At 41.4% G+C, this 22,922-nt stretch overlaps 1 protein-coding gene across 2 annotated transcripts in view; it reads left to right on the top strand.

Moving 5' to 3' along the window:
• The window catches only part of GRIN2A (glutamate ionotropic receptor NMDA type subunit 2A), a 408,795-nt gene that overhangs the window by 378,807 nt on the left and 7,066 nt on the right, over positions 1-22,922 (top strand). For both annotated transcript variants that reach the window (XM_003802071.3, XM_012812896.1), the window contains one exon: positions 19,038-19,276. In XM_003802071.3, the coding sequence (XP_003802119.1) occupies positions 19,038-19,276 (239 nt within the window). The remainder of the gene's footprint in view (positions 1-19,037; positions 19,277-22,922) is intronic.

The raw sequence follows: 22,922 nt of genomic DNA, 5'->3' as shown, positions 1-22,922 counted from the left end.
GCATGGTTTTGTCTTAGCCAGATCCTCTCTCTGCCAGACGGAACTCCCACTGTGTTCTTTGCTGGGTTCACTCCTGCAGTCCTAAGAATTTAAATACTTGAAAGCTTCCTTCTTAATCTCTCTCTGTCTCTGTCTCTGTTTTGTTTTGTAAATTCTCTAAATTCAGGCAGTAGTTTGGGTGTTCCCACATGACTGTTAGCAACAAACATCAGATCTCCTGGTTTGTTCGTGTCCACTGGATCAAAGCAGGGCTCTGGAGTACAGGGGTCAGCGTCTTCAATCAGGAATTTGAGGGAGAGTGGTCAGAGAATGTACCTGCAGGGGCCCAGTAGTTAAAAACTCCTTTTTGCTGGTTTTCAATCAAGGGGAAAGAAAACAAGAGAAAGAGTGTTTTCCTTTGCATTTGGCAAAACCTATGGTCCAGATAGTGCCATGGCCTGTTTGTGGAAACACGGTTTTACTGAAACACTGTCACCTCCATTTTTGTATGTGTTGTCTGCGGCTGCCTTCACGCAACAGCACTGAGTCATAACAGAAAGCACATCACCTGCAAAGCCCAAAATATTTCGTGTCTGGCCCTTTCCAGAAGGCATTTGCTGGCACCCGGTCTAGACTACCTGGAGGAAGTTAATAAGCAAGGCAGAGAAGACTTAATGTTGTAGGTTACCTGGTTCTCTGAAGGGAAGGGAGAATATTAAGACGAGAGACAGAAGACAGAAAAGGTAAGGGGGGCAAGAAAGGAAAAGGGGAGAGAGAGAGAGATGAGGGAGAAATTAGAAGAGAAAAAATGAAAGAAAAGGAAGAAGAAAGTGATAAAGAATAACAAAGAAAAGGGCAGAGTCACCAAGGAAGGAAGGGGGAAGAAAGGCAGGAAGATGCAGCAAGAGAAGAAGTCAAAGAACAGGAGAGATTAAGGCCAGAAGGAAGGAGGCGGAGAGGAGGGACTGGGGGGCGGGGAGAGGTTTGCTAAGTGACTAGTTTACGCAGTATCGAGAATCAGCCGTGCAGCAGGTGAAACTCAGGAACTCTCAGAGGCCTCCACTGCCTGGTCTCGGCTCCAGGGTTGTGGTGCAAGGCCCAGGCCATCGGCTGACTCACTCCTGCCTGGGAGGTGTCTCATCTTTCCCCTGCTGCTCCCCCTGCCAGCGGTCCTTCCTGACATAGGTCCCTGTGTCCTCAGATGACTCAGCAACACCCCACTGAAACCAGCCGCCTCAGCCCAATTAAGGAAATAAATGCAAAATAAAGATTGGGAGAGGTGGGGTGGGGGAGGGGAGGTGGAGAGCATCTGAGAACCTCGTCAAAGGGATGGGACAGCTTTTTACTACTAACAATAAATATTGCCATTATTTTGATAGACATTTGTGATCAGTAACACCTATGGAAGGGTAACTGTGTGTCACAAAATCATGTAAGTCTTTACATGTATCGATTTCATTTAATCCTCACAATGATTAAATGGCGTGAGTGATGATTATTCAGACCTGTTTACAGGTAAGGAAACTGAACCACATGTAGGGTCAGCAAGGTATCCACGATCACCCAGCTAAGTGGCAGATCTTAGAATCTGTGCAAGAGGCCTCCAAGAGCTTATGCAGAGATCCTGCTTAGGATCTTTGCTTTAACAGTTATGCAATACTGTTTGTCCTCTTCCTGCTGCAAGGCTCACAGACACCTGGGAAGGCAGAAGGGCTCTCTCGCTGGGAAAGGGGCAGAGCTGTGACTTAAACACAGATTGGTCAGACCTCAGAGTCAGTGTTCCTTCCTCTTTTACTAATGGGGCATCAGTCCCCTGCAGATGATACCGGGCAAAATACCATGAGGTTGAGGGGGGGGGGGAAGTTGCCTTTTCCTTTTTTTTTCATTTTTCTAAAGTGAAGGAGACTTGTCCACGCCTCAGGCCCTGGCACCACGGGAACAGGCCCAGCCTAATTTTTGAGATCATTCAACCCTGGCAGTTTGGGGAAAACTCAGGACCCAGAAGCAAGAGATGAGAAGGAATGAAACAAGGACAGAATGTAATTCAGGGAAGTCAGATGTTTGGCCCTGATACAAGCTTGCATCGCAGCCTCTCCAGGTTCACAAAGACCTGCCTTGGTTGCCGGAATTGCTTATTCCCCACAGAGCTTCTTGGAACTGCATAATCCCCAGGATTTCAGAAAGTTATTGTTCCTTGCTAAAAGTGCTTTAATCAAATTGAGACTTCAAAGGCAGAAATCGCAACAGGGGCTGAACTAGGTGACTCTGTAAATTACTAACTTTGTAATCAAGTTAGGAAGGACTGGGTACCTTTAGACAAATCCTCCCGCTTGTCACCCATTTTTTTTCATTAATTCATTCTCTCTTCTAATCCTTTATTCAACAAAGAATAACTGAACAGCTTATAAATTCCAGGTGGTGAGATGTACAGATAGAAATGATTAAAGCCTCCTACTCTGCTGTCCTTATTTGCAAAGATACTTTTGGCATTTTTGTGTCCAATAGAATCACTCAAGGAGCCTGTTGAGAATGTGGATATCTATTTTTACCCCCAAGGCATTGTAGAACCTCTCTGGGTGATTCTAGTACACAACAACATTTAAGAATCATTCTTTAGAGTAATAATATTTAGTATTTGAAAACATCTTATTCTCTGGTTGGTAATTAGTGGCCATCAGATCGCCCAACTGGGGTCTATAATAGTGGGTCTGTGCCCCATGTTTTATTCACCCTCCTTCTCTCAGGGCTCCTAGTTGGGTTTACATAGAGACCTGGGCAATTGTGAAAACCTGAGAAATAAATGATGTGGAACTTCCAAGTGTTACCCTGCAAAGCAACCACAATAAGGAACATAGGAGACACGAGGTAGGCTATGAATGGAAGAAGTTTTCAAATAGACTTTAATGTTAAGTTTCCACATTCAGGAAGGATCAAAATAGACATGAAAGTTCTTATTGCTTCCAAAGATTTCATTTTCATTTATTGACTATAATAACTGTGTTAAAAATAAAGCAGGCAAGAATGAAGGCTCCACATTTAGGCAGGCCCTGAGCCAGCTCTTCTATTGATTGACTTGGATCTGGAACCAGATTTGGATGTGATGTCTCTCCTGACTCCTTCACATTTGGAACCACCAGGGAAGTGCGGCTAAAGACTATTGATTGAGTCTCATTGTTTTTAATATGAATTTTTCTATTGCTCCTGCCTTATGTGGATGACTCTTTCATATGCATAAACCTCATATGTACACAAAGATAGCAGATTTGATGATTAATGGCCCGCAACTAAGGCCCCTTGACTCTCCTATGACCTAATGACTACATCTAGGGCAAACTATTCATTCAGAAATACAATGTTTTCTAAGAAGAAATGTGTCCGTTTCTAAGCGTAGATTAGCAATAAAGGGCTTAAGTGCTTCTCCACTGGCCTGTGACCAGATGGTAATATAAAAATTAGACTTGTTTATCTCCCTCCTGATTTTAACTAGAGACATATTTGGAATAATAATGGAACAGTACTTCCTTAAGAAACAGATAAAACTCATCAATATCCCGGAGCGCCATTGACTGTTCCTCAGTGTTAAAACTCCAAGGGTTTCATTTGCATAAGTTTTGCAGCAAATTTCCCAAAAGGCCTGTTGAGATCCAGAATCTCAGTGCTAGTTATCAATCTGACGCCAGGATTAGAACAAGGTCAGTGGTTCCAAACCTGTGCCTGACAAGCAGTGAATCCCTCAAACCAGGGAAAGTCAAAAATGTCCAGAGAAACATCAGAGTAGAAATAAGATGTAATGAGTGGCTAGCTGGTAAGTCAAACATCAGTGTCACATAACCTCATGCAAAATTCACGGGATGGATAAACAGTGCCCTAAATCCCTCTCCAGCTGTATTTTTTTGAACACTCTCATTCAGAAACGCAATGTCCCTCTGTATCCATGAGGGATTGATTCCAGGACCTCCTGTGAGTAATAAAATTCGTGGATGCTCAAGTTCCTGAGACATTAATAAAGTGAATGGTGTAGTATTTTCATATAACTTATGCACATCCTTTTTTATTCTCTAAATCATCTTTAGATGACTTACAATACCTAATACAATGTAAGTGCTGTGTAAATAGTTGTTATACTGTGTTCTTTAGGAGATAATAACAAGAAAACTACTGCACATGTTCAGTAAAGGTGCAATTTTTTCTGAATATTTTTATTTGGTGTTTGGCTAAATTCACAGATGCTGAACCCATGGATACGGAAGGCCAACTGTATATACAGTACAACCTCTGTAAGTTGATTATCCAAGGGACTGGAGAAACTAGTCAACATACAGAGATGGTCAACATAAGAAACTAGGCCTAGTGTACTGACACCCACATGTGGTACACGTCCAGTCTATGAAAATTCAGTCAACTTGAAGGAGGTGTCAGTGTAAGGAAGTGGGCAGTCATGTAGGTTCTACTGATCACTCCAGTCTACTTGTTTTCAATCTACCCATTACCTCCTGGTCCCTTTTACTTGTAGTCACATTTCTTTAAATAATTTAATTATTGGTTATACATGCTTTTGTATACCATTATTTTCACTATTATATTTTAAACATTTATGTTTTTATGTTATCTGCTTTCACAATTATTCTATTAAAATGTCATCATCATTATTAAATCAGAAATTATTACATTGTTTTCCTATTGTCAAACATTTTGGTGTTTTGCTAGTGTAGATAAGGAAGGCACATTTTTATGCCTATTTTCTTTTTCTTTTAAACTATCTATCTGCAATAAACTCTTAGATTTAGAACTTGAAGGGTCAATGGCTATAAACATCTCTAGGACTCTTGATATATAGCATCATATTGATGCCCTGGAGCTCTGTTTCCATCTAAAGTCCTACTAATAACAGATCAAGTTACCAATTTTACAATAATCTGGCAGCATGGGCTATTTCTGAAGGTACAATGTGCTGTCTCAGGGTTGCTTAATTTGAGTTCCTTTGAATACTAGTAAAAATGAAAAAACGGAGGAGTTGCCTGCTCATCTTATTTGGCTATTTATTGTTTTTAATATATAAATACAATAACCACTTTATATACTTTAGTACTTTATTAAAATTTTGGTTGTGCTATTTCATGCAAACAAAGTCATTATGTAGCAAAAAGGGGTGTAGATAGATACAGAGGCTTTGGATTTAAATATGAGAAGTGATCATGACTAGCTCTATGACCTTGAGGAAGTTACATATTCTTTTTAAGGGCAAATTTCTTCCTCTTTAAATTGTGGGTCATAATGGCACCAACCCCACCAGGTTGAATGGTATAATGTATGAGATTAACTTGTTATAATTCCCCTCAAACAGTAGGTACCCAATAAACATAGATGATAATAAAATTGAGAGATAACAAATGAGAAACTCCTCAAATTGCAATTTATTCTTGTTCATATGCATGGCTTTTAAAGATTATTTCATTTCCTTTTCTTTATTGCTTAAAAAGATGCAAACTATGACCCGGCCCCCATGGCCCATCACCTGGTTTTATAAATAAAGTTTTATTAAAACACTATACCCATTCATGTACATGTATTATGTTTGGTCAATGGCTGCTTTTGTGCTATAAAGGCAGAATTGAGTAGCTGAGATAGAGACTGAGTGTCCCATAGAGCTGCAAATATTTACTAACTGGCCCTTTGCAAAAAAACAAACCAAAAAAACGATTGCTGACTTCTGGCTTAAATATAAAATTAAGACATGTTATTTTGAAATAATTTCTGTAATATAGAAGAATTTAGCTAAACATGACTCACACCCCTATCTTGAAATCCTTGAAGAATTTTTCTCTTTGTAAAGAAATTTCATATTCTTTAAAATTCTCTGGTTCAGAAACTCTGATTTCTTCTACTTTCCTTCATATCCTCTCTCTTAACTCTTAAATAAAAGAACACTTTACACCTCTGCTGTGCCACCCACTTCTTCCTTCTATTTTTTATCTTCTGTAAAAATATAACATATTGATACATTCATTCCTTTACCCAAGCTCCAGCGTCCAGTTAATGCTTATACAACCGTGTAGCTGCACCAAGATATAGAACATGACCATCACCCTAAAAATGGCCTTCCTCATGGCCTCTGACAGCCAATACCCCCTCCCCTGCCAAAATAACCAACATTCTGCCCTTCATGACTACAGATTGGTTTTGCCTCCTTTTGCACTTCAAATAAATGGTGGAATCATATAGCATATATTCATTCAAGTCTTTTATGACACTCACACATACTACCGCATGTAACCACACACATTTTCATAGCTGTGTCATATTTTATTATGAAACTAGACCATAATGCATTTAACAATTTTGCTATTCATCAGCATTTGTGGCATTTCTAGAATTTGTCTGCTTTGAACATTCTCGTACGTTAACTTTTCTGTGTGAGAAGGCATTGTAGTTTGGGATATACCTGGGTCATTGAGTGCATACACTCCGCTTTCATGGATACTTCCAACCAGTTTTCAGAAGACATACAATCCACAGACATTCACACTGGCAGTGTGTGTGGCTCTCCCAATTTCTGAGTGCCCTTTTTCTACTTTCCATGAGAAAGGTGAAACAGGCTTGTACAACCAAACTCAAGGTGTGTCCATCAGATATTGTTTCAATTATTTAGAGATCCAAATTGTTTTCCCAACTTCAACATTGACTTATTTTGTGACCTTGGGGCACATAACCTGACCTAAGATTCATGATTGGTAGAATGGGGCCAGGGAACTGCAGTGTCTGTCCCACATGCCCTCCTCAGTTGGAATATAAATCCAACTTGCTTGTCCCTATGTGTCCTTCCATGCATTCCTAGCTGTGGTCTCACTCCACCTGGAGCTCTCTTGAGTCATAACCCAGCCATCCCTACCACCACAGAGCTCTCTATCACTCAGAGAGAGTCTTCCTTTTGCTGTAGGTACAGATGGTACTGACAGCCGGTGCAGGGTCCTTTCCACAAAGAGTCCCAGTTCTCAGATTCTGTCCTCTCTCTTCCCTTTCTACCCCACTTCCCCTCCTCTGCTCTTTCCCTTCTTTCTTTATTTTTCTTTAATTTTCTCTATACATATACATGTGTTTATTTGGTTTCCAGTTTTTGCTGTCACAAAATTAAAAAGGCTTAAAATTTAATAACAACGTTTAAGATAAGGACTAGAAACGAAAACCTCGTAAAGAATGAATGACAATAAATACATTCAGAGAAGAAATGAGACAATTGCTGCAGTGAAACATTGAGCAATAAAAATAATGCAAAAAAAGTAACATTCACGTTGTCAGATAAGAGTATGTCTATCATAGAATGCTTTGACTCTGGGGTTCAGTATGGAGTCATCAGTTAACTTACTATTATTTTTTTCCTCTGCTCTTTCCTCTCCCCCGTTCTTCCTGTTTCACTCTCACCTTCTCTTCTTCATTCTGCATCCAGGTCCTGGGTATCTGTTCAGCTCCCTGCACTATCTTAGGCAGTGGGAAATACAGATCAAACGGAAGTGACCCATTTTTCCTATTGTCTCAGGGAGCTTGTTGACAACACTTTAATAAAAATGAATCTGAAAAGCAGTGGGGTCATTTTACTTTGAGATATTTCTTGGCGTGTGCAACAAGAATGACACAGCAAAAGTTGCTGCCTGAGCATTAGAAGTAGAATGTCACACCCAAGTGGCTCAAGCCTGTGTCCAGAGGTGAGGACTTAGAGGGATCTCTGCCACTTAGGAGAGTAGGTTCTTGGGATTTTCCCTGCAGATCCTTATGCAGATCACTCAGTCATTTGCCCTCGAAGTTAAAGCAGCCCATACCGTTTTAGATGTAGTGCTATTTGCCTCTTTGACTCTCTTTGCTCAACTCTTCATTCCTGCCTCGCATGACCCAGGAATGGAAATTGTCCTCCTGATTCATCACACGCTCCCTACCAAGGATCTGTAAGTAATAAAACTCTGAACTTACATTCTATTGTAGTAATGTAATGAATTGCCATCTTCAATCTGAAGAACTAGGGACTGCCCCAGGCTGGGTTTTCCCCCGGGGAGACTACAAGGTTGGGCTGTCAGTGTTAGACCAATGGTCAGACAGATATAAACCAGACATGGGTCAGAAAGCCTTAAGGACATCCGTCTGAAGGATTCCCTAGTCACGAGTTAGGCAGCTTGGCTGTACCCTGTGAAAGGCACACTGTGAACACCCACGTCCTGTTCCTCTTCATTTCCCTTTAGGGCAGAGTTGTTAGCGGCTCTGGGGTACTGAAACCCCAGTTTAGCCCAGGGTCTCTGGAAACAGCATGGGATATGGGGTTATTGACGTATATTTTTTCTCAAAGCTGTACACTTTTAAAACAGAAGAACGCCTTTGTGTTGCTAAAAAGTCTTTATACCCTTACCCAATGAGTCAAAGGATTTTGACTGAGAAAATGTGCAATGCCCCAAAGCTACTAAGATTTCATTTATACTCACAAATACCTTGACCATCTATTATCTTGTGAGGGGTTAGGCAAGCAGACTCCAGAAGTGCTTGGTGTAAGTAGGATTTCTTAGACTTCCTGCAAGTTTTCTGCAGTCTTAACTTTGGGGAATTATTTCTTTGTACTTTCACCCTCTAATGGAAAATTGTGATCTTGTGCATTGTTTGACTTTCGATGAGGGTGCCCAGTCCTCCCTCCTCTTTTTCATTTTTCCTCTCCAAAAGAGATGAATTAGGAACCTGTATGCATAAAATCCCCCAGCTCCAAATTGCATGGTTGACCATGTGGACTACAAAATCCCAGGCCGGTGGTGACCAGCAGCAATGAACTCTGCAATTCTTGAGCTCCATCCATGGAGCAGAAACCTCAGTTGGAAGGTGAGAGTGAAACATTTATGCCAAAGACACACTGTCTTTGCATCTAACTGGATACATTTAAGCCTGGCCCTATTTTTATTTTGGTTTTATGACTTCTCAGCATTATACCAAAATGGAATATTCTGACATTTAAATAAGGAATATTTATCTTCCAAATTCCATCTATTTGTGTCCAGAATCTTGTATCGCCAACACCATCAAAAGTATTCTTTCTCTTCACAAATATTCCAGTGAACTTCTAAGGTCATGGGCTTCAGAGTATTATTTTCAGATCTAGTGTTACATAGGTCTTATTTTTTTCTTGTTTGTTAGATTTGTTGCAGGTGTTTTGATTTTATTTTGAAGAGGTTTTTTTTTTTTTTCCTTTTAAAATAACTAGGGTGTGGGGTCACCACAGGGAGGGGAGAAAAGGGTGAATTTCTCATTGCTACATCCAAGAGGGTGGACGTGACCAAAATCTTTTGAGTCAAAACTGTGAAGTTAATGAGACTAAGGACCCAAGGTCTGTGCTCAGATGGTCTGTCTGACCTTCCTCTGCTCCAAGGTCACAGACCACACCTCCAGATTTTACCAGTGGCTTCCTTCCATGTGCAGGATGACTGGGCTAACAGAGGCCTTGGCCAGTCACACAGAGTCCATCCTCATTCCCAGGGCTGTAGTTCAGAACTCATGATGATGGAGTCTGTTCTCACTGAGAACATGAGCCTGCTGATGGATCTGTGTCCTAGATTTTCCACAAAGAAAGTTGTTCCTTTGCCATTACCAATTCCGGCTGGGCTTCTGAGAAACCTAAAGTGCCCAACCCCTGGGAAGGACATGAAACAGGATGGAAACGGGGTCAGTTTCTCTCTTGGTGTTCACAGCAAACCCTAATGGGATCAGCAGTGACATCGTCCTGACGTTTTTCAGCTATAGATGGAAGTTGGCTCCCTGTGGGAAACCACCAGACTCTGTCTCTAGAATCTTTGATTGGAGCATGCTTGCCCCAAGAGTCAGCCTTGATTTATTGATTTCAGAATCTACCCATGGCCCCTGTGTCTGGGGCTTTGCAGACTCCTCTCTTGGGTTATTGCTGGCCCTCAGATACATGGACCACTAACTAATAAAGGAGATTAGTGATTAGCACAGGTTTATGAACTTTATACTATGTGTCAAGATCTATGCTGCAGATTATTGATAAGAAGAATAAGACAAGATCTCTGCCCTGATAAACTCACCTCTCAGTGATGAAGACTTAGAAGCAGGTGACAATTATACAGGACTTCAGTGTGACAAATTCCATATCGAAGAAATATCCAGGATATCATAGTAGGAGAAACCATGATCTCCTAACCCTCATTCCTATGCATTCAGGAAAGACTTCCTGGAAGTTGAGACCTCTGAGCTATACCCTACAGATTGCAGTTGCCAAATTTTCAGCACAATACCATGCAGCTGGTATATCCAGAGTAAATTATTGTGGGGGATGATGCTATTGATGACAGCTTACAATGGATCTGTGTCAGCACTTTCCCAAAAGTGAATTTCTCCAAGTCATTACATTTCCTGGGAGTAGGAGAGCTTAATATGCATGTTCTTCCTGACTCTGAGATCAGGACAGGCGTCTAATCACAGTGATAGGATTTATTAGTGAACTTCCTCCACAATTGTACAAATTTGTGATTTTAAATGAGACTTCATCCCACACACACTCCTAATAGCCTACTTTATAATGTATGTGAAGAGATACTGGGTTTCTGACCACAGGCCTATAACTGGAGAAGCACGGGTAGTGACTGAAGAATCCTGGGTCCACCAAGAAAACTTCTGGGTTTTCCCATGGTCCTGCTCTTCCCGGCAATCCCCAGACTTCTTATACTAACATTGAGTCCTTTATACTCTGGCTTCTGCTCTTCAGCTTCTTCTTTTAATCCCTTCATTTTTCCTAGAAATTTTGAACAACTCACTGATCTCAAAATACTCTCCTGTCTTCCTGGCTCCAGCCCTATGCAAAGTCAATCATCTCATTTTGCCATAATTACTGGTTTCCACAACTGTCATTCTCACAGGACTCTGAGATCTTAGAGGTGAAAGACTATGTTTAATTCATCCCTTTCTGGAAGTACAAGGATGCCGATTACATGTTAAGTGCTTGATAAATGGTTTTCTTTTTAATGAGTGAATAAGTGAATTAGTGCATGAGTAAAGAAAAACCAGGTGAAATCCTTAAAGAACCAAAAACCAATAGCTTCCTTGACCAGAAATGAAACAGAACATCAAGACTAACCTTCTCAAAATCACACACTATCTGTCTTTTCATCCCGTCACTGCCTGGGGTCAAGTGCTTTGGCCAGAAACCAAGAAAAAAAAAATATGTAGATGCATGCCTTTGAAAGCTGATTTTAGAAGATGCATTTCAGCAAAATTCTCCAGCCCTGGATGAAGCCTAAAGGGTACAAGTTCAAAATGGATTTTTTCATAACTGACCACAGGGGAGAAGTGCTCAGGGAGTTTGAAGGCTAGTCACATTGCCTGCTATAAAATCCACTCTTGAAGCAATACCCTTAGCTCTAGACAGTCATAGGGAATATAGTGAAATCCAATCTGAAAGGCAACAGCAGTCCCTCTGAAAGTGCTGAGAATGAGTCTTACAGCAAATAAGGAAGAGATTTCTCTTTCTTAGACCATAACAGAGTCTTCTCAGACAGCTGAGCCTTCCCCCAGACTGTGTACCTGCATCCTGGAATCAGAGACCACAGGAGCTGGATGGGGACAGGATGGGTTGCATGTTCTGTCTCACCCCAACCCCAGCTTCCCTGATTTCAGGCAGTAATAAGGACATCACCAGAAGGACTTATCAAGTAATCAGCATGTATGCAGCATCAGTTAATTCTAACAAGACTTCTACAAGGTTAATATCATTGCACTCCCATTTGGTTGGTGCTAAAACTGGAGCTAAAAGAGACTGAGCAAGTTCCTTAGCTCTCTGTGCCTGGGTTTCTTCATCTGTAAAGTGGCAATGATATGAGACCAGCCTCCTTAAGTTTACATGAGTTAATTTTTTAAAACTCTAGTACAGTGCCTGGAGCACAGACAAATTTTTCAATTTTGTTAAATAGAAAAATAGATGCATGAATGGATGAGTAGATGACTAGATAAGCAGAGTATATGGACCAAGAGCAAAGAACCAGCAGGTGTGGGAGGCCGTCTGATTCAGATGTTGATTCTAATATGATCTTCCAGTAACCTTACCAGATGATTGACGTGTTCCCCAAAATCTTCAGGGAAGGGTGCTTCCTTTTCAAGCTCATTCCGGTGTTTTCTACCTGAAACTTTCTTTCCTGTGACTTACTAGAAAAGATCTAGTTGAATTTTCATTTATTCCTTTTTTGCAAATATGAGAAACCCCCACCCTCATGCATTCGTCTTCACCATCTGTGTCCTTCCTGTCTATCTGCTTTGTGTGACGGGCCCTCCAAAGACCTCTTACAGCATCATCCATGCAGCCAGTGACAACAAATCCTAGACACACACAACACTGTCCATCCTGGCATCTTCCTATTTTGTAGAGCATCTCTCTGGCTCTTGACCCTTGAAATCCCATCACTCTGCCTTTGAATTTTGCCAGCCTTAGGAAAGGGGACACCTTCACACCCTGCTCTATGTACTGAACTTACAGCCTTCCTCAAGATAGTGAGGAACTCAGAGGTCAACAGAGATACTTGTGGTTGGCCACATCTTCTCCCCTGAAGACAGATGCAGGAAGAACTTTTAAACAGGTGCAACTTGCGATGGATGCAAAGGAGTCCTGCAAGTGTTTGTGAACTTACTGTTGTTGGAGATGTAAATAGAAAAGGAGAATGTCATCTATGAGCATTATGTGGGGATTGGTCCTCTAAGGTAGAGAGAGAAGACAGGGTGGTGTGGCTGCACCCCAAAACTGCCAGGCTCCTCCTCTCCTGCATGAGCATTTAGCTTGTGTCTTGCCAGCAGGAATGAGTCTCCTTCAGGAAAGAGATTTATTTTTAATCATATATATGTTTTATTTATTTTAGATTAATATGAGGGTACATTGGTTAGGTTACATTGACTGCATTTGTAAGGTAAAGTCCAAGTTGGAGTTGAGCCCTTTCCTCCGGAAGTGTCCACATACCCCTGCACTGTACCCATTGGGTGGGAACTTACTGAGCCCCACTCCCCTTCCCCTCTTCTTTAACTTAATTGAATTTTTCTCTGTGTTTAAGCACACGGTCCTTTAACTACTAGTTTCGATTTAGTATTGAGTAACATGTGATGCTCATTTTTTAATTTTTGTGATTTAAGAGCAGCCATTCTCAACTTGTGGGTCGCGACCCATAGGAACTGTATTAAAGGGCCACGGCATTAGGAAGGTTGAGAACCACTGCTTAAGAGAATGTTCTTCAATCCTTCCAGGTTGTTAAAAAAGATACAAAATCGCCATCATTTTATGGCTGAGTTGTATTCCACATATACCACAATTTATTAACCCATTCATAGGTTGAAGGGTATTTGGGTTGTTTCCACATCTCTGCCATTGTGAATTGAGTTGCAATAAACATTGCAAGTATCCTTACTGTAAAATGACTATTTTTCTTTTGGATAGATGTCTAGTAAGGGATTGTAAAATCGAATGGAAGTTCTCCTTTTAGGGTTTTGAGGATTCTCCATGCTTCTCTCCATAAAGGCTGGACTAGTTTGCAATCCCCCCAACAGTTCTGGGGTGTCTCCTTCCTTCCACATCATGCCAGCATCAGTTGCTTTGGGACCCTGTGATATGGGCCGTTTTCATGGGGACAGGTGATACCTCAGTGGGGGTTTGATTTGCATTTCTCTGATAATAAGAGACAATGAGCATTATTTCATGTTTCTTGGCCATTTGCCTGTCCTCTGAAAAAAGATTCTCTTCATGTCTTTTTACCAGTTTGTTGTTGTTTGGGGGTTTATGGTTTTTTGTTAAGCCATAGAGTGGGTAGAGTGCTGTGGCGTCAGAGCTCACAGCAACCTCAAACTCTCGGCCTCAGCCTCCCAAGTAGCTGGGACTACAGGCACCTGCTACAGTGCCCAGCTATTTTTGGAAATATGATCTTGCACTTGCTCAGGCTGGTCTAGAACTCCTGAGCTCAGGCATTCCCCTTGCCTTGGCTTCCCAGCCTGCTAGGATTACAGGTGTGAGTCACCGTGCCCAGCCAGTTTTTAATGGTGTTTGCTTTTTTCTTGTTGATTTTCTTGAGTTCTTTGTAGACTTAGGCGATTAGTCCTTTGTCAGATTTGTAACATGCAAATATCTTCTCCCATTTTGAAGGTTGTCTCTTTGCTATGTTGATTTTGTCCTTAGCTGTGGAGAAAATTTTTAACTTGATCAATTTCCATTTTATTTATTTTTGTTGTTGCTGGAAAAGTAGTTAATTTACCAACTCTGGTTCACAAGGTCAGACTGACAAAGATTACAACCTTTGTAATGGGAGAGACTGATGATAGAATGAGTATTCTAGAGCTGCTCTTTTGAAAATTGACAATGTGATGCTTCACCATAATGAAAGGCGTGCACATTTCCCGGCCTCTCCCTCTTAAGCCCACTGCAAGCTCCCTTCTACTTTGTTTTTCCTCTATTTATATGGCAGAATAATTCACCAAATGTGTTTGAACATTCCTGCAATGCTGTCCAATTTAAGCCTGGGGTTATAAGGAGAGAAACAGAGAAGATGGATTCAGTGCTCCCTGCGTGCTGCAGGCCATGAGAAATATCAAAACCACAAAACATGGCTCTGATCTCCCTCAAGGAGATTACAATATACTTGAGTAAATTAAAAATGAAATAAGAAAGTATTTGAACTATAGTTCAGTACACTAGTCAAAGAGGCCATGAGGCAGGAAATGATTAATTCAAAACTGATTGGAACAGGCTGTAATTGGTACTGAGAAATGTGCATTTCAGAATTCAGAAAATTTTGAAAAGAGGCGTTGTTTGGGCAAAGGGCAGAGGAAAAGTCTTTATATTTATATCCTGAAAAGCATCAAGGTGATGTTTCTTGCACCAGACCGCCCGTTACAGGCTTACAAATCTGGCTTTCTTTGGAACAACACTGAAGGGAAGATGTGTTGGGAAATTGACAAGCCACACTGAGAAGACTCATTTTTGTGACCTCACAAAGGCCAAAGGGAGGAGAAAGTCCCTGGCACATTGTATTTGCATGTTTTCTTGAGTAGAGGAAACAATGTACCTGTCTTGAGGCACATCACGTGCCCAGGAATTTGATTTTTTTTTTTTTTTTGCAGTTTTTTGCCAGGTCTGGGTTTGAACCTGCCATCTCCGGTATATGGGGCCAGCACCCTACTCCTTTGAGCCACAGGCACAGCTCAATGTGCAGAGGAATATGGATCAATTTATGGTGTCGGGCAGACAATGAGATGATATGACAGAATCTCCTGTGACATTTGTGGCTTGGGAAAGCCCTAGAATAGCGGTTGTCAACCTGTAGGTTGTGACCCACAGGAACTGTATTAAAGGGCTGCAGCATTAGGAAGGTTGAGAACCACCGCCCTAGAAGAAAGGAATCAAATCAAGATGCCTCCTTCCCATCACTTTGCACACACTGATTAACCAGCACGCGCCTGCTTTGTGGGAGAAGACATTCTAAAGAGATGGACTTCCTGTTTTTTCTTACTTTATATATGTGCTACACACACACACACACATATATATATGGAGAGAGAGAATGTCTCACTCTGTTGCCCAGGCTAGAGTGCCATGGCATCAGACTAGCTCACAGCAACTGCAAATTCCTGGGTTTGAGTGATCCTCCTGCCTCAGCCTCCCAAGTATCTGGGACTACAGGTGCCTGCTACAACATCCTGCTATTTTTTGTATTTTTTATAGTAGATGGGGCTTCACTCTTGCTCAGGCTAGTCTCAAACTCCTAAAACTCACATGATTGTCCTGCCTAGCCCTTCCAGAGTGCCAGGATTATAGGTGCAAGCCACCATGCCCAGCCTGTGGTTTTTTTCTGACTAACAAATCTGGGATCTTTAATGAGTCAGTCTATGAAAAGAAGCCTAGGGATGTCTATTGTACATCAACATGAAGAAAGTGCAAGGAGGTTTGTGATGATTGAAGCTCTGAGTGAGAAATTAAAACCCAAATGAGTATTGGAGTCTAAGTGTATGCTACTTAAATGGTGCAATAATCATGGTCAAAAAAATTTTTTTGTACAAAAACTGGCACATTAAAAACTCCTGGAGCCGTGGCAGAAGCAAGTCCAGAAACTCTCTGTAGGGATAATTGCCATTATCTAGGGTTCTTAGGAGTCCCGTGGGGCTTAGAGGGAGAGCAAGTCTGTGGAAGATTAGCTCTGAATCAAAAGTTACAAATGTCATAAGGAAGGAACTCACCATGAGAAGCAGAGCATACAGAAAAAAAAAAAAAGAAAAAGAAACAGAAGAATGAGAATCTCATGAACTAAGGCAGGGAAAAAAAGGGAGAAAAATATGAAATTATTAAATATATGAAAGTTTTAAAAGAATAGCCAGAACTGTAAAAAAATTCAAATGAATGTCACAATTTAAATAAAGTAAAAACATACAACTAACTATTACCAATGAAAGAAGAAATGAACTAGAAAATAGATTTACGGGAATCATTCATTCACGTGCAGCAGAGAGAGATAAAAGAATGAAAAATAGTAAGACCAGGTTAATATGTGGAAGACAGAATAAGAAGGTCCAGAATGTTTCAAATAAGATTTTCAGAGGAAAAAAACATACAAAATGATATGTTGTTAGGGAACTGAAAATTGAAGCAATGAGATAGTTTGTCCATATTAGAATGGTTAAAATCTCAAACACTAGCTGTGGTTTGAGATGCAGGTTGAGGACATGGAGCCACAGGAACTCTCACTCCTTGCTGATAGGAATGCAAAATGATATAGCCGCTTTGGAAGAAAGTATGTCTGTTTCTTGCAAAGCATGTTCTTACCGTACAACTCAGCAGCGGCACGCCTAGGTATTTGCCCAGATGAATTGAAAACTTACATCCACTTGCTCATGAATGTCTATAAAAACTTTGTTAATAATACCAGAGCTCAAAGCAACCAAGATGTCCTTAACAGGTGCGTGGATCAACAAATGGTACATCCATGCAATAGAATATTCAGTGATTTAAAAAATGAGCTATCAAGTCGTGAAAGGACACCTGGAGTAACGTCAAATGCACATCAGTAAGTGAAACAACTCTGTCTGAAAAGATTACATACTGTATGGTTATGGTGAAAGACTACCTATAATAGGGTTGTCATATGAACATGCCATATGATATTCTGGAAAAGGTAAAATTATAGAGACAGTTAAAAGACCAGTGGTTGCCAGGGGTTGGGAGAGGTTTGAGCAGGTTGAATACCTGGAACACAGGGGATTTTTACATTAGTAAAACTATTCTGTATAAAACTGGAATGGTGGATACATGACATTATGCCTTCAACAAAACACAGGTGACTGTACAACACAGAGAAAGGACCCTAATGTAAACTGCAGACTTTCATTAATAACAATGTATCAATATTGGTTTATAAATTGTGAAAAAATGAACCACGCCAATATGAGACGCTAACTGGGGAAGCTGAGGGGTAGGGGAGGGGAAGGGCAGTTTATGGGAACTCTCTGTACTTTCTGCTCAGTCATTCTATAAATATTAAACTGCTCTTTAAAAAAAGTGAATTAAAAAAAAATGATAGAGTAGAGAGAGTTAATATTCAGAGCAATAATAGGTGAATTTTTGCTATAGGAAAGGTTATAAGTCATCACACTGAAGACTCATACTAAACAGAACAGAACAGATGAAACAAATCTATTATACTTAGATTTCATACCAAAGACAAAGTGAAATTCTCAAAAACAGAAAAAATTTGTAGATTGCATAGACTCCATTTACATGATTATCTGACTTCTTAACAACTGTAATCCCGATTAGAAGGAAACTTAATAAAATCCTCAAAATGTCAAGGAAAAATGATAATCGACTTAGATTTCTATGTTCAGGCAAATCACTGAAGAATGGGAACAATGCAGGATCAGTGCAATACACATTAATTTCACAAAATTTAAAAAAGGGATCAGTATTCTATCAATAATTATGATTAACTTCTTTGAAAGTGAATCGATACAAACAGTGTTTCCTTTGTTTTTTTCTACATGCCTCCAGTCATCTCAGATATCATATAGATACATATATGAAAAAAATCATAGTTTTCACTTAACGTTGTAAGCATCTGTCTTGATACTCTTCTCGAAGGATAATTTTTAAAGGCTGATGCATAGTGTAAGTACCATAGTTTAAGTGAATTGCTAGATAGTTTGTGTAATTGCTAGATATTTAAATCAGATAATTTTCTCCTAAATGGCAACCGAATAAAATGAACATAAAAGAGAGACAAAATAATGCTAGGCGCGCCTACGCTTTTGTTTTTTTCCCATTGAAAAATCCACCTGGTTCTTTAATTGCCTACCACAGTTGGCAAGTGGGGGAGATTAGTTAGCAAGGGGCCATTCAGGGCCGGTTGGGCATCTCTTTTCAATTAAAGTTTGTGTTCTAAGTACACTGTGAGTGTGTGACTTATTGGAGTAATCCTGGATGTTCTAAAGAGAAGGAGGGGAAAATAATATATCCAATGACTTCCATGACCAAGGACCGTGCTAGGCACTTCCTTCACAGCAATAAATGACTTTTTATGAACTTCTTTATAAGTTATTATTATACTCATTTCACAGACAAGATGAGTGTGGCTCCTAGATCGCAGCAGGAGTACATTTTGAAGTCAGAATTGAAATTGAAGTCTTTCCTCTATGTGTGCTGTCGGTTTAGCCCCATGTCTCATTCTAAGCTGGGGGGGAGTGTTGGGGGGAGGGGTAGAAGAAAGCAAGGTGGGAAAAAATAACAATTACAAACAAAGGCTAGAAAACTTCAGAAAGCAAAACCGAGAACCGTGCTGTCTGCTGTGTGTGTTAAAGTCACTTCGTCCTCACTGTAACAATATTAAGTAGATGTTGTTATCTAATTTATCTCCACCTGACAAGTGATCAAATAGAGGTCAGGAGAGCTCAGTTAACTCTGTGGAAGGTTACACAGCTGTAAGTCGCACAGTCTGTCCCAGGTCCACAGGTGTTGCCCCAAGTGAGTGCCCCAGTCCTCACTGCTCTGCGTGTTGTGTTCTGTGCAGGTGAGATGGAGGAGCTGGAGACTCTGTGGCTCACAGGGATCTGCCACAATGAGAAGAATGAGGTGATGAGCAGCCAGCTGGACATTGACAACATGGCGGGCGTGTTCTACATGCTGGCTGCCGCCATGGCGCTCAGCCTCATCACCTTCATCTGGGAGCACCTGTTCTACTGGAAGCTGCGCTTCTGTTTCACGGGCGTGTGCTCCGACCGGCCAGGGTTGCTCTTCTCCATCAGCAGGGTCAGTACCGTCGGCAGCCCCTTCCTCATGCAGCAGGCAGGTCTAGAAACGCACAGAGACTCCAGAGCATCAGGGAGTGTTGATTTGCAGTGGGATCTGCATGTCCCTGCCTCACTCACCAGCCCTCCTCGGCTTGTCAGAAGGGCAGCCAGACTCTGTGCATTCATAAGTCAGGGGTGGCACACCCAGATGGTGGTGGGAGCCAGAAAGGAATGGGAATGGGGTGCAGCAGGCTGGGTGTGCGGAAATATCACTCAGAAGATGAAACAAAACAGCTGAGCCTGAGTGTCAAAGTGAAGGGACAACAGGGACTGCTAAGGACTATGACAAATTGCATAATGTTTGCCACAGCCAAAGGGGCAGCCATCCTCAACTCCTGCTGAGTATTGTCTTAAGGAAAGCAGGACCCAGATTATCACATCTGCTAGTTTTTTATGGTTTTGGGTTTTTTTTATTGTTGGGGATTCATTGAGGGTACAAAGAACCAGTTTACATTGATTGCATTTGTTAGGGAAAGTCCATCTGATAATTGTGTCCCACCCCCAAAAGGTGTGTCACACACCATCATCCCAACCCCCTCCCTTCCTTCCCTTTGCTCTCCCTTTCCCCCAGCCATGTACTAGGTCATCAACTGTTCTCATGTGAGAATTGAGTATACAGGATTCAGGCTTCTCCATTCTAATGATGCTTTACTAAGAATAATGTGTTCCACTTCCATCCAGGTTAGTACAAAGGATGTAAAGTCTCTATCTTTTTTAGTGGCTGAATAGTATTCCATGGTGTACATTTACCACAGCTTGTTAATCCATTCCTGGGTTGGTGGGCATTTAGGCTGTTTCCACATTTTGGTAATTGTAAATTGAGCTGCGATAAACAATCTAGTGTAAGTGTCCTTATGGTACAAAGATTTTTTTCCTTCTGAGTAGATGCCCAGTAATGGGATTACAGGTTCAAATGGGAGGTCTAGTTTGAGTTTTTTGAGGGTTCTCCGTACTTCCTTCCAAAAAGGTTGTATTAGTTTGCAGTCCCACCAGCAGTGGAAAAGTGTTCCCTTCTCTCCATACATCTGCTAGTTTTCAAAAGAGAAAGCATCATCTGATTTTATGTGAAACATTTTGATTTTTAAATATTAGGAACCAATTCCATACAAAAATACCGAGGCCAAACAAAGGCAGCCCATGGTTTCTGTTATGAGCACTCCTGTTTCCACACAACACTACTAAGCTCCTACCCACGATGGCACAATCCGTGCACTACAGCAGAAGTTGCACAGCAAAACAAAGCCATCTTGCATTGCCTGCGGTGTACGCGCACTTGTAACCAAACACAAAAAGCATGTGTACGTGCCAGAGCCCGAAATGAAAGTACCAGAAGAAAATGCACGCAAATCCGACAGAAAATGAAATACACATTCAACCCACCATAAACAATAGCACAGAACACACGGGCCACGTGGCTCCCAGGCAGTGCCAGGGAGTCTCCTGTCCTGCAGCATGATATGGCATGTGTGTGCGCGCGCTGCCATTAAGGTTTGTAATTTACCAGTAATGGTAATGATCACAAAAGCGCTTGTATTTATGGAGCACTTACACGTGCCGGGTACCAGGAAAGGACTTTGCGTTCTTTACCTCATTTAATCTACAAACCAACTCCATGCGGTAGGTACTATTGTTAGTTCAGATTACAGATGACAGAACTCAGAGGTATGTGGTTGAGGGAATTAGCCCAGCTGCACAGCCACCAATGTGGAGCTAGGATTTGAATCCGGATAGTGCAGGGCCAGCCAAAGTCTGCACTGTTCCACCAGCCACATACATCGAGGACAAGCAGCCCAAGAGATCTGGTGCAGTTCATACTATCTACACACTCCTCAACTATGATGACACATGAAATACAGCAGAGTCACTTACCTGCCTTCATAATAAAAGCACATGTACTGTTCATGCATCTTTTAACACAGTAAAATCTGTATATCTATCTATCTATCCATCCTTCCATCTCTCTACCTATTTTTTCCTATTCACGCACCTTGGTGTTTTTGTCCCCCTCACCCCCGAAAGAGCTTAGAGAATTAGAATTTTAAACATGTTAAAAATTGTGGTTAAAAGCATCTCATTTTACATGCTAATGTTTATTGAGAAAACTAAGTAATCGTCATGAAATGAATTTGTGTATTCTTAGCATTTGGCAATCTCAAGAACCTTGGAGATTCAGAAGGTCCACATTAGCTTAGTGAGAAAGATTTATTTTCTCCATTCAATTGCACTCCAAACTTGGGTTCTGTGCAAATACATATTTCCTAATTAGCTTGATGGCATCTAAACACACGGATTGCTTAAAAATAACAGTGTGTATGCTGTGTAGCTAGGTATTATGCCAACTTTAAGTTAATGCTACCAGCCAATTACTAAAGGCATTTCATAGCCAAATGATTCTGGGATTAACACCCAGCAAATGCACACTGTTGCCTTTACTTGTAAATCCTGCTTGTTTTGAGAGGAGCATTTCCTCTGTCTGAGACACCATTAAGGAAGCCAAGTTGAAAGGATTGTCATTATGAGGAATGAACTAAATCCTCCACTCCTCCTCCACGAATCTTTAGAGATGGGACTATGGGGGCAGAGCTGGCAGCGCAGGGGCAGGCTTTGATGGTGGAGCTGTTGACAGGCTGGAATCTGAACTTGGGCCTCTGCCTCTTCAGGGGAACAAGAATCCCAAGTCCTATGGGAGCAGTGTAGGGACTTCTGTGGCCCCGTGGGAACTCCCAGCCACTATTACTGCTGGATCTTCAAAGGGTGCAGGGAGCCCTACTTGAGCTCCTACTGTCCCTCTCCCCAGATAATATCTGTCTTTCAAATAAGTGCAGCCTTGTGTGTGTGAAGAGGAAGATCTCATACTTAATGATACTTCCTTGCCTCTCTCCTTAATTAAGGGAACTCAGAAGAGGCTCAGGCCCGGATGCTCTCTGTGCACAGCAAGGCTCTAGGTTTCTAAATAAACAACCTTCCTTTCAGTCAAGGGCCGTCCCCACCTCCAATGCTTATCTTCTACGAAGTCACACATATGCCATCTTACAGCACAGAGGACACACATCAACAACAAGAGTGAATTTGCTGTGTGCACACAGTCATTTTCTTCACCTATATCTGCAGTGGGGAATTCCCAGACAAAGAACTTACTTTCCACAAGGGCAGGATTGCAACTCTATAGTGAATTACGCCTATGGTGTGGGCAAGGACCCCGGTCATCTCTAATCCTCACAACATCCTGTGAGGTTGATATGCTCACACCCATTCTGCAGGTGGAGAAACTAAGGCCCCAAAGGTTTGCATAGGATCTTTGGGCTTCCCTTTTATGTTTCCTTAAAACAACAGGAAATGGCCTTATTTCATTTATGACAACAGAAAGAGATGTAGGAGAGGAAACGTGTCTGTGGAGGCAGGATTGAGGTGCATGTTTAGTTGGCTTCAATTTAGGCTTCTTTCTAAAAGGTGCTGATTCAGGATGTTCTGAGATTTACTCCTCTCCCAAGGCAGGTTTTGCCCTGCACAGAAGTTGGAGCTCTCCATCATCAGCTCTCTTTTCGGGTAGCTGAATGTCCAGCCGGTAGACTTAATGCTGTTACCAGGGCAGCAGACGTACATAG

The sequence above is a fragment of the Otolemur garnettii genome, unplaced genomic scaffold (assembly GCF_000181295.1).
Source record: "Otolemur garnettii isolate 467f Iridium unplaced genomic scaffold, OtoGar3 scaffold00232, whole genome shotgun sequence".
NCBI lineage: Eukaryota > Metazoa > Chordata > Mammalia > Primates > Galagidae > Otolemur > Otolemur garnettii.
Note: the sequence above shows the minus strand (reverse complement) of the source record. Positions and strands in the feature narration are given on the sequence as shown.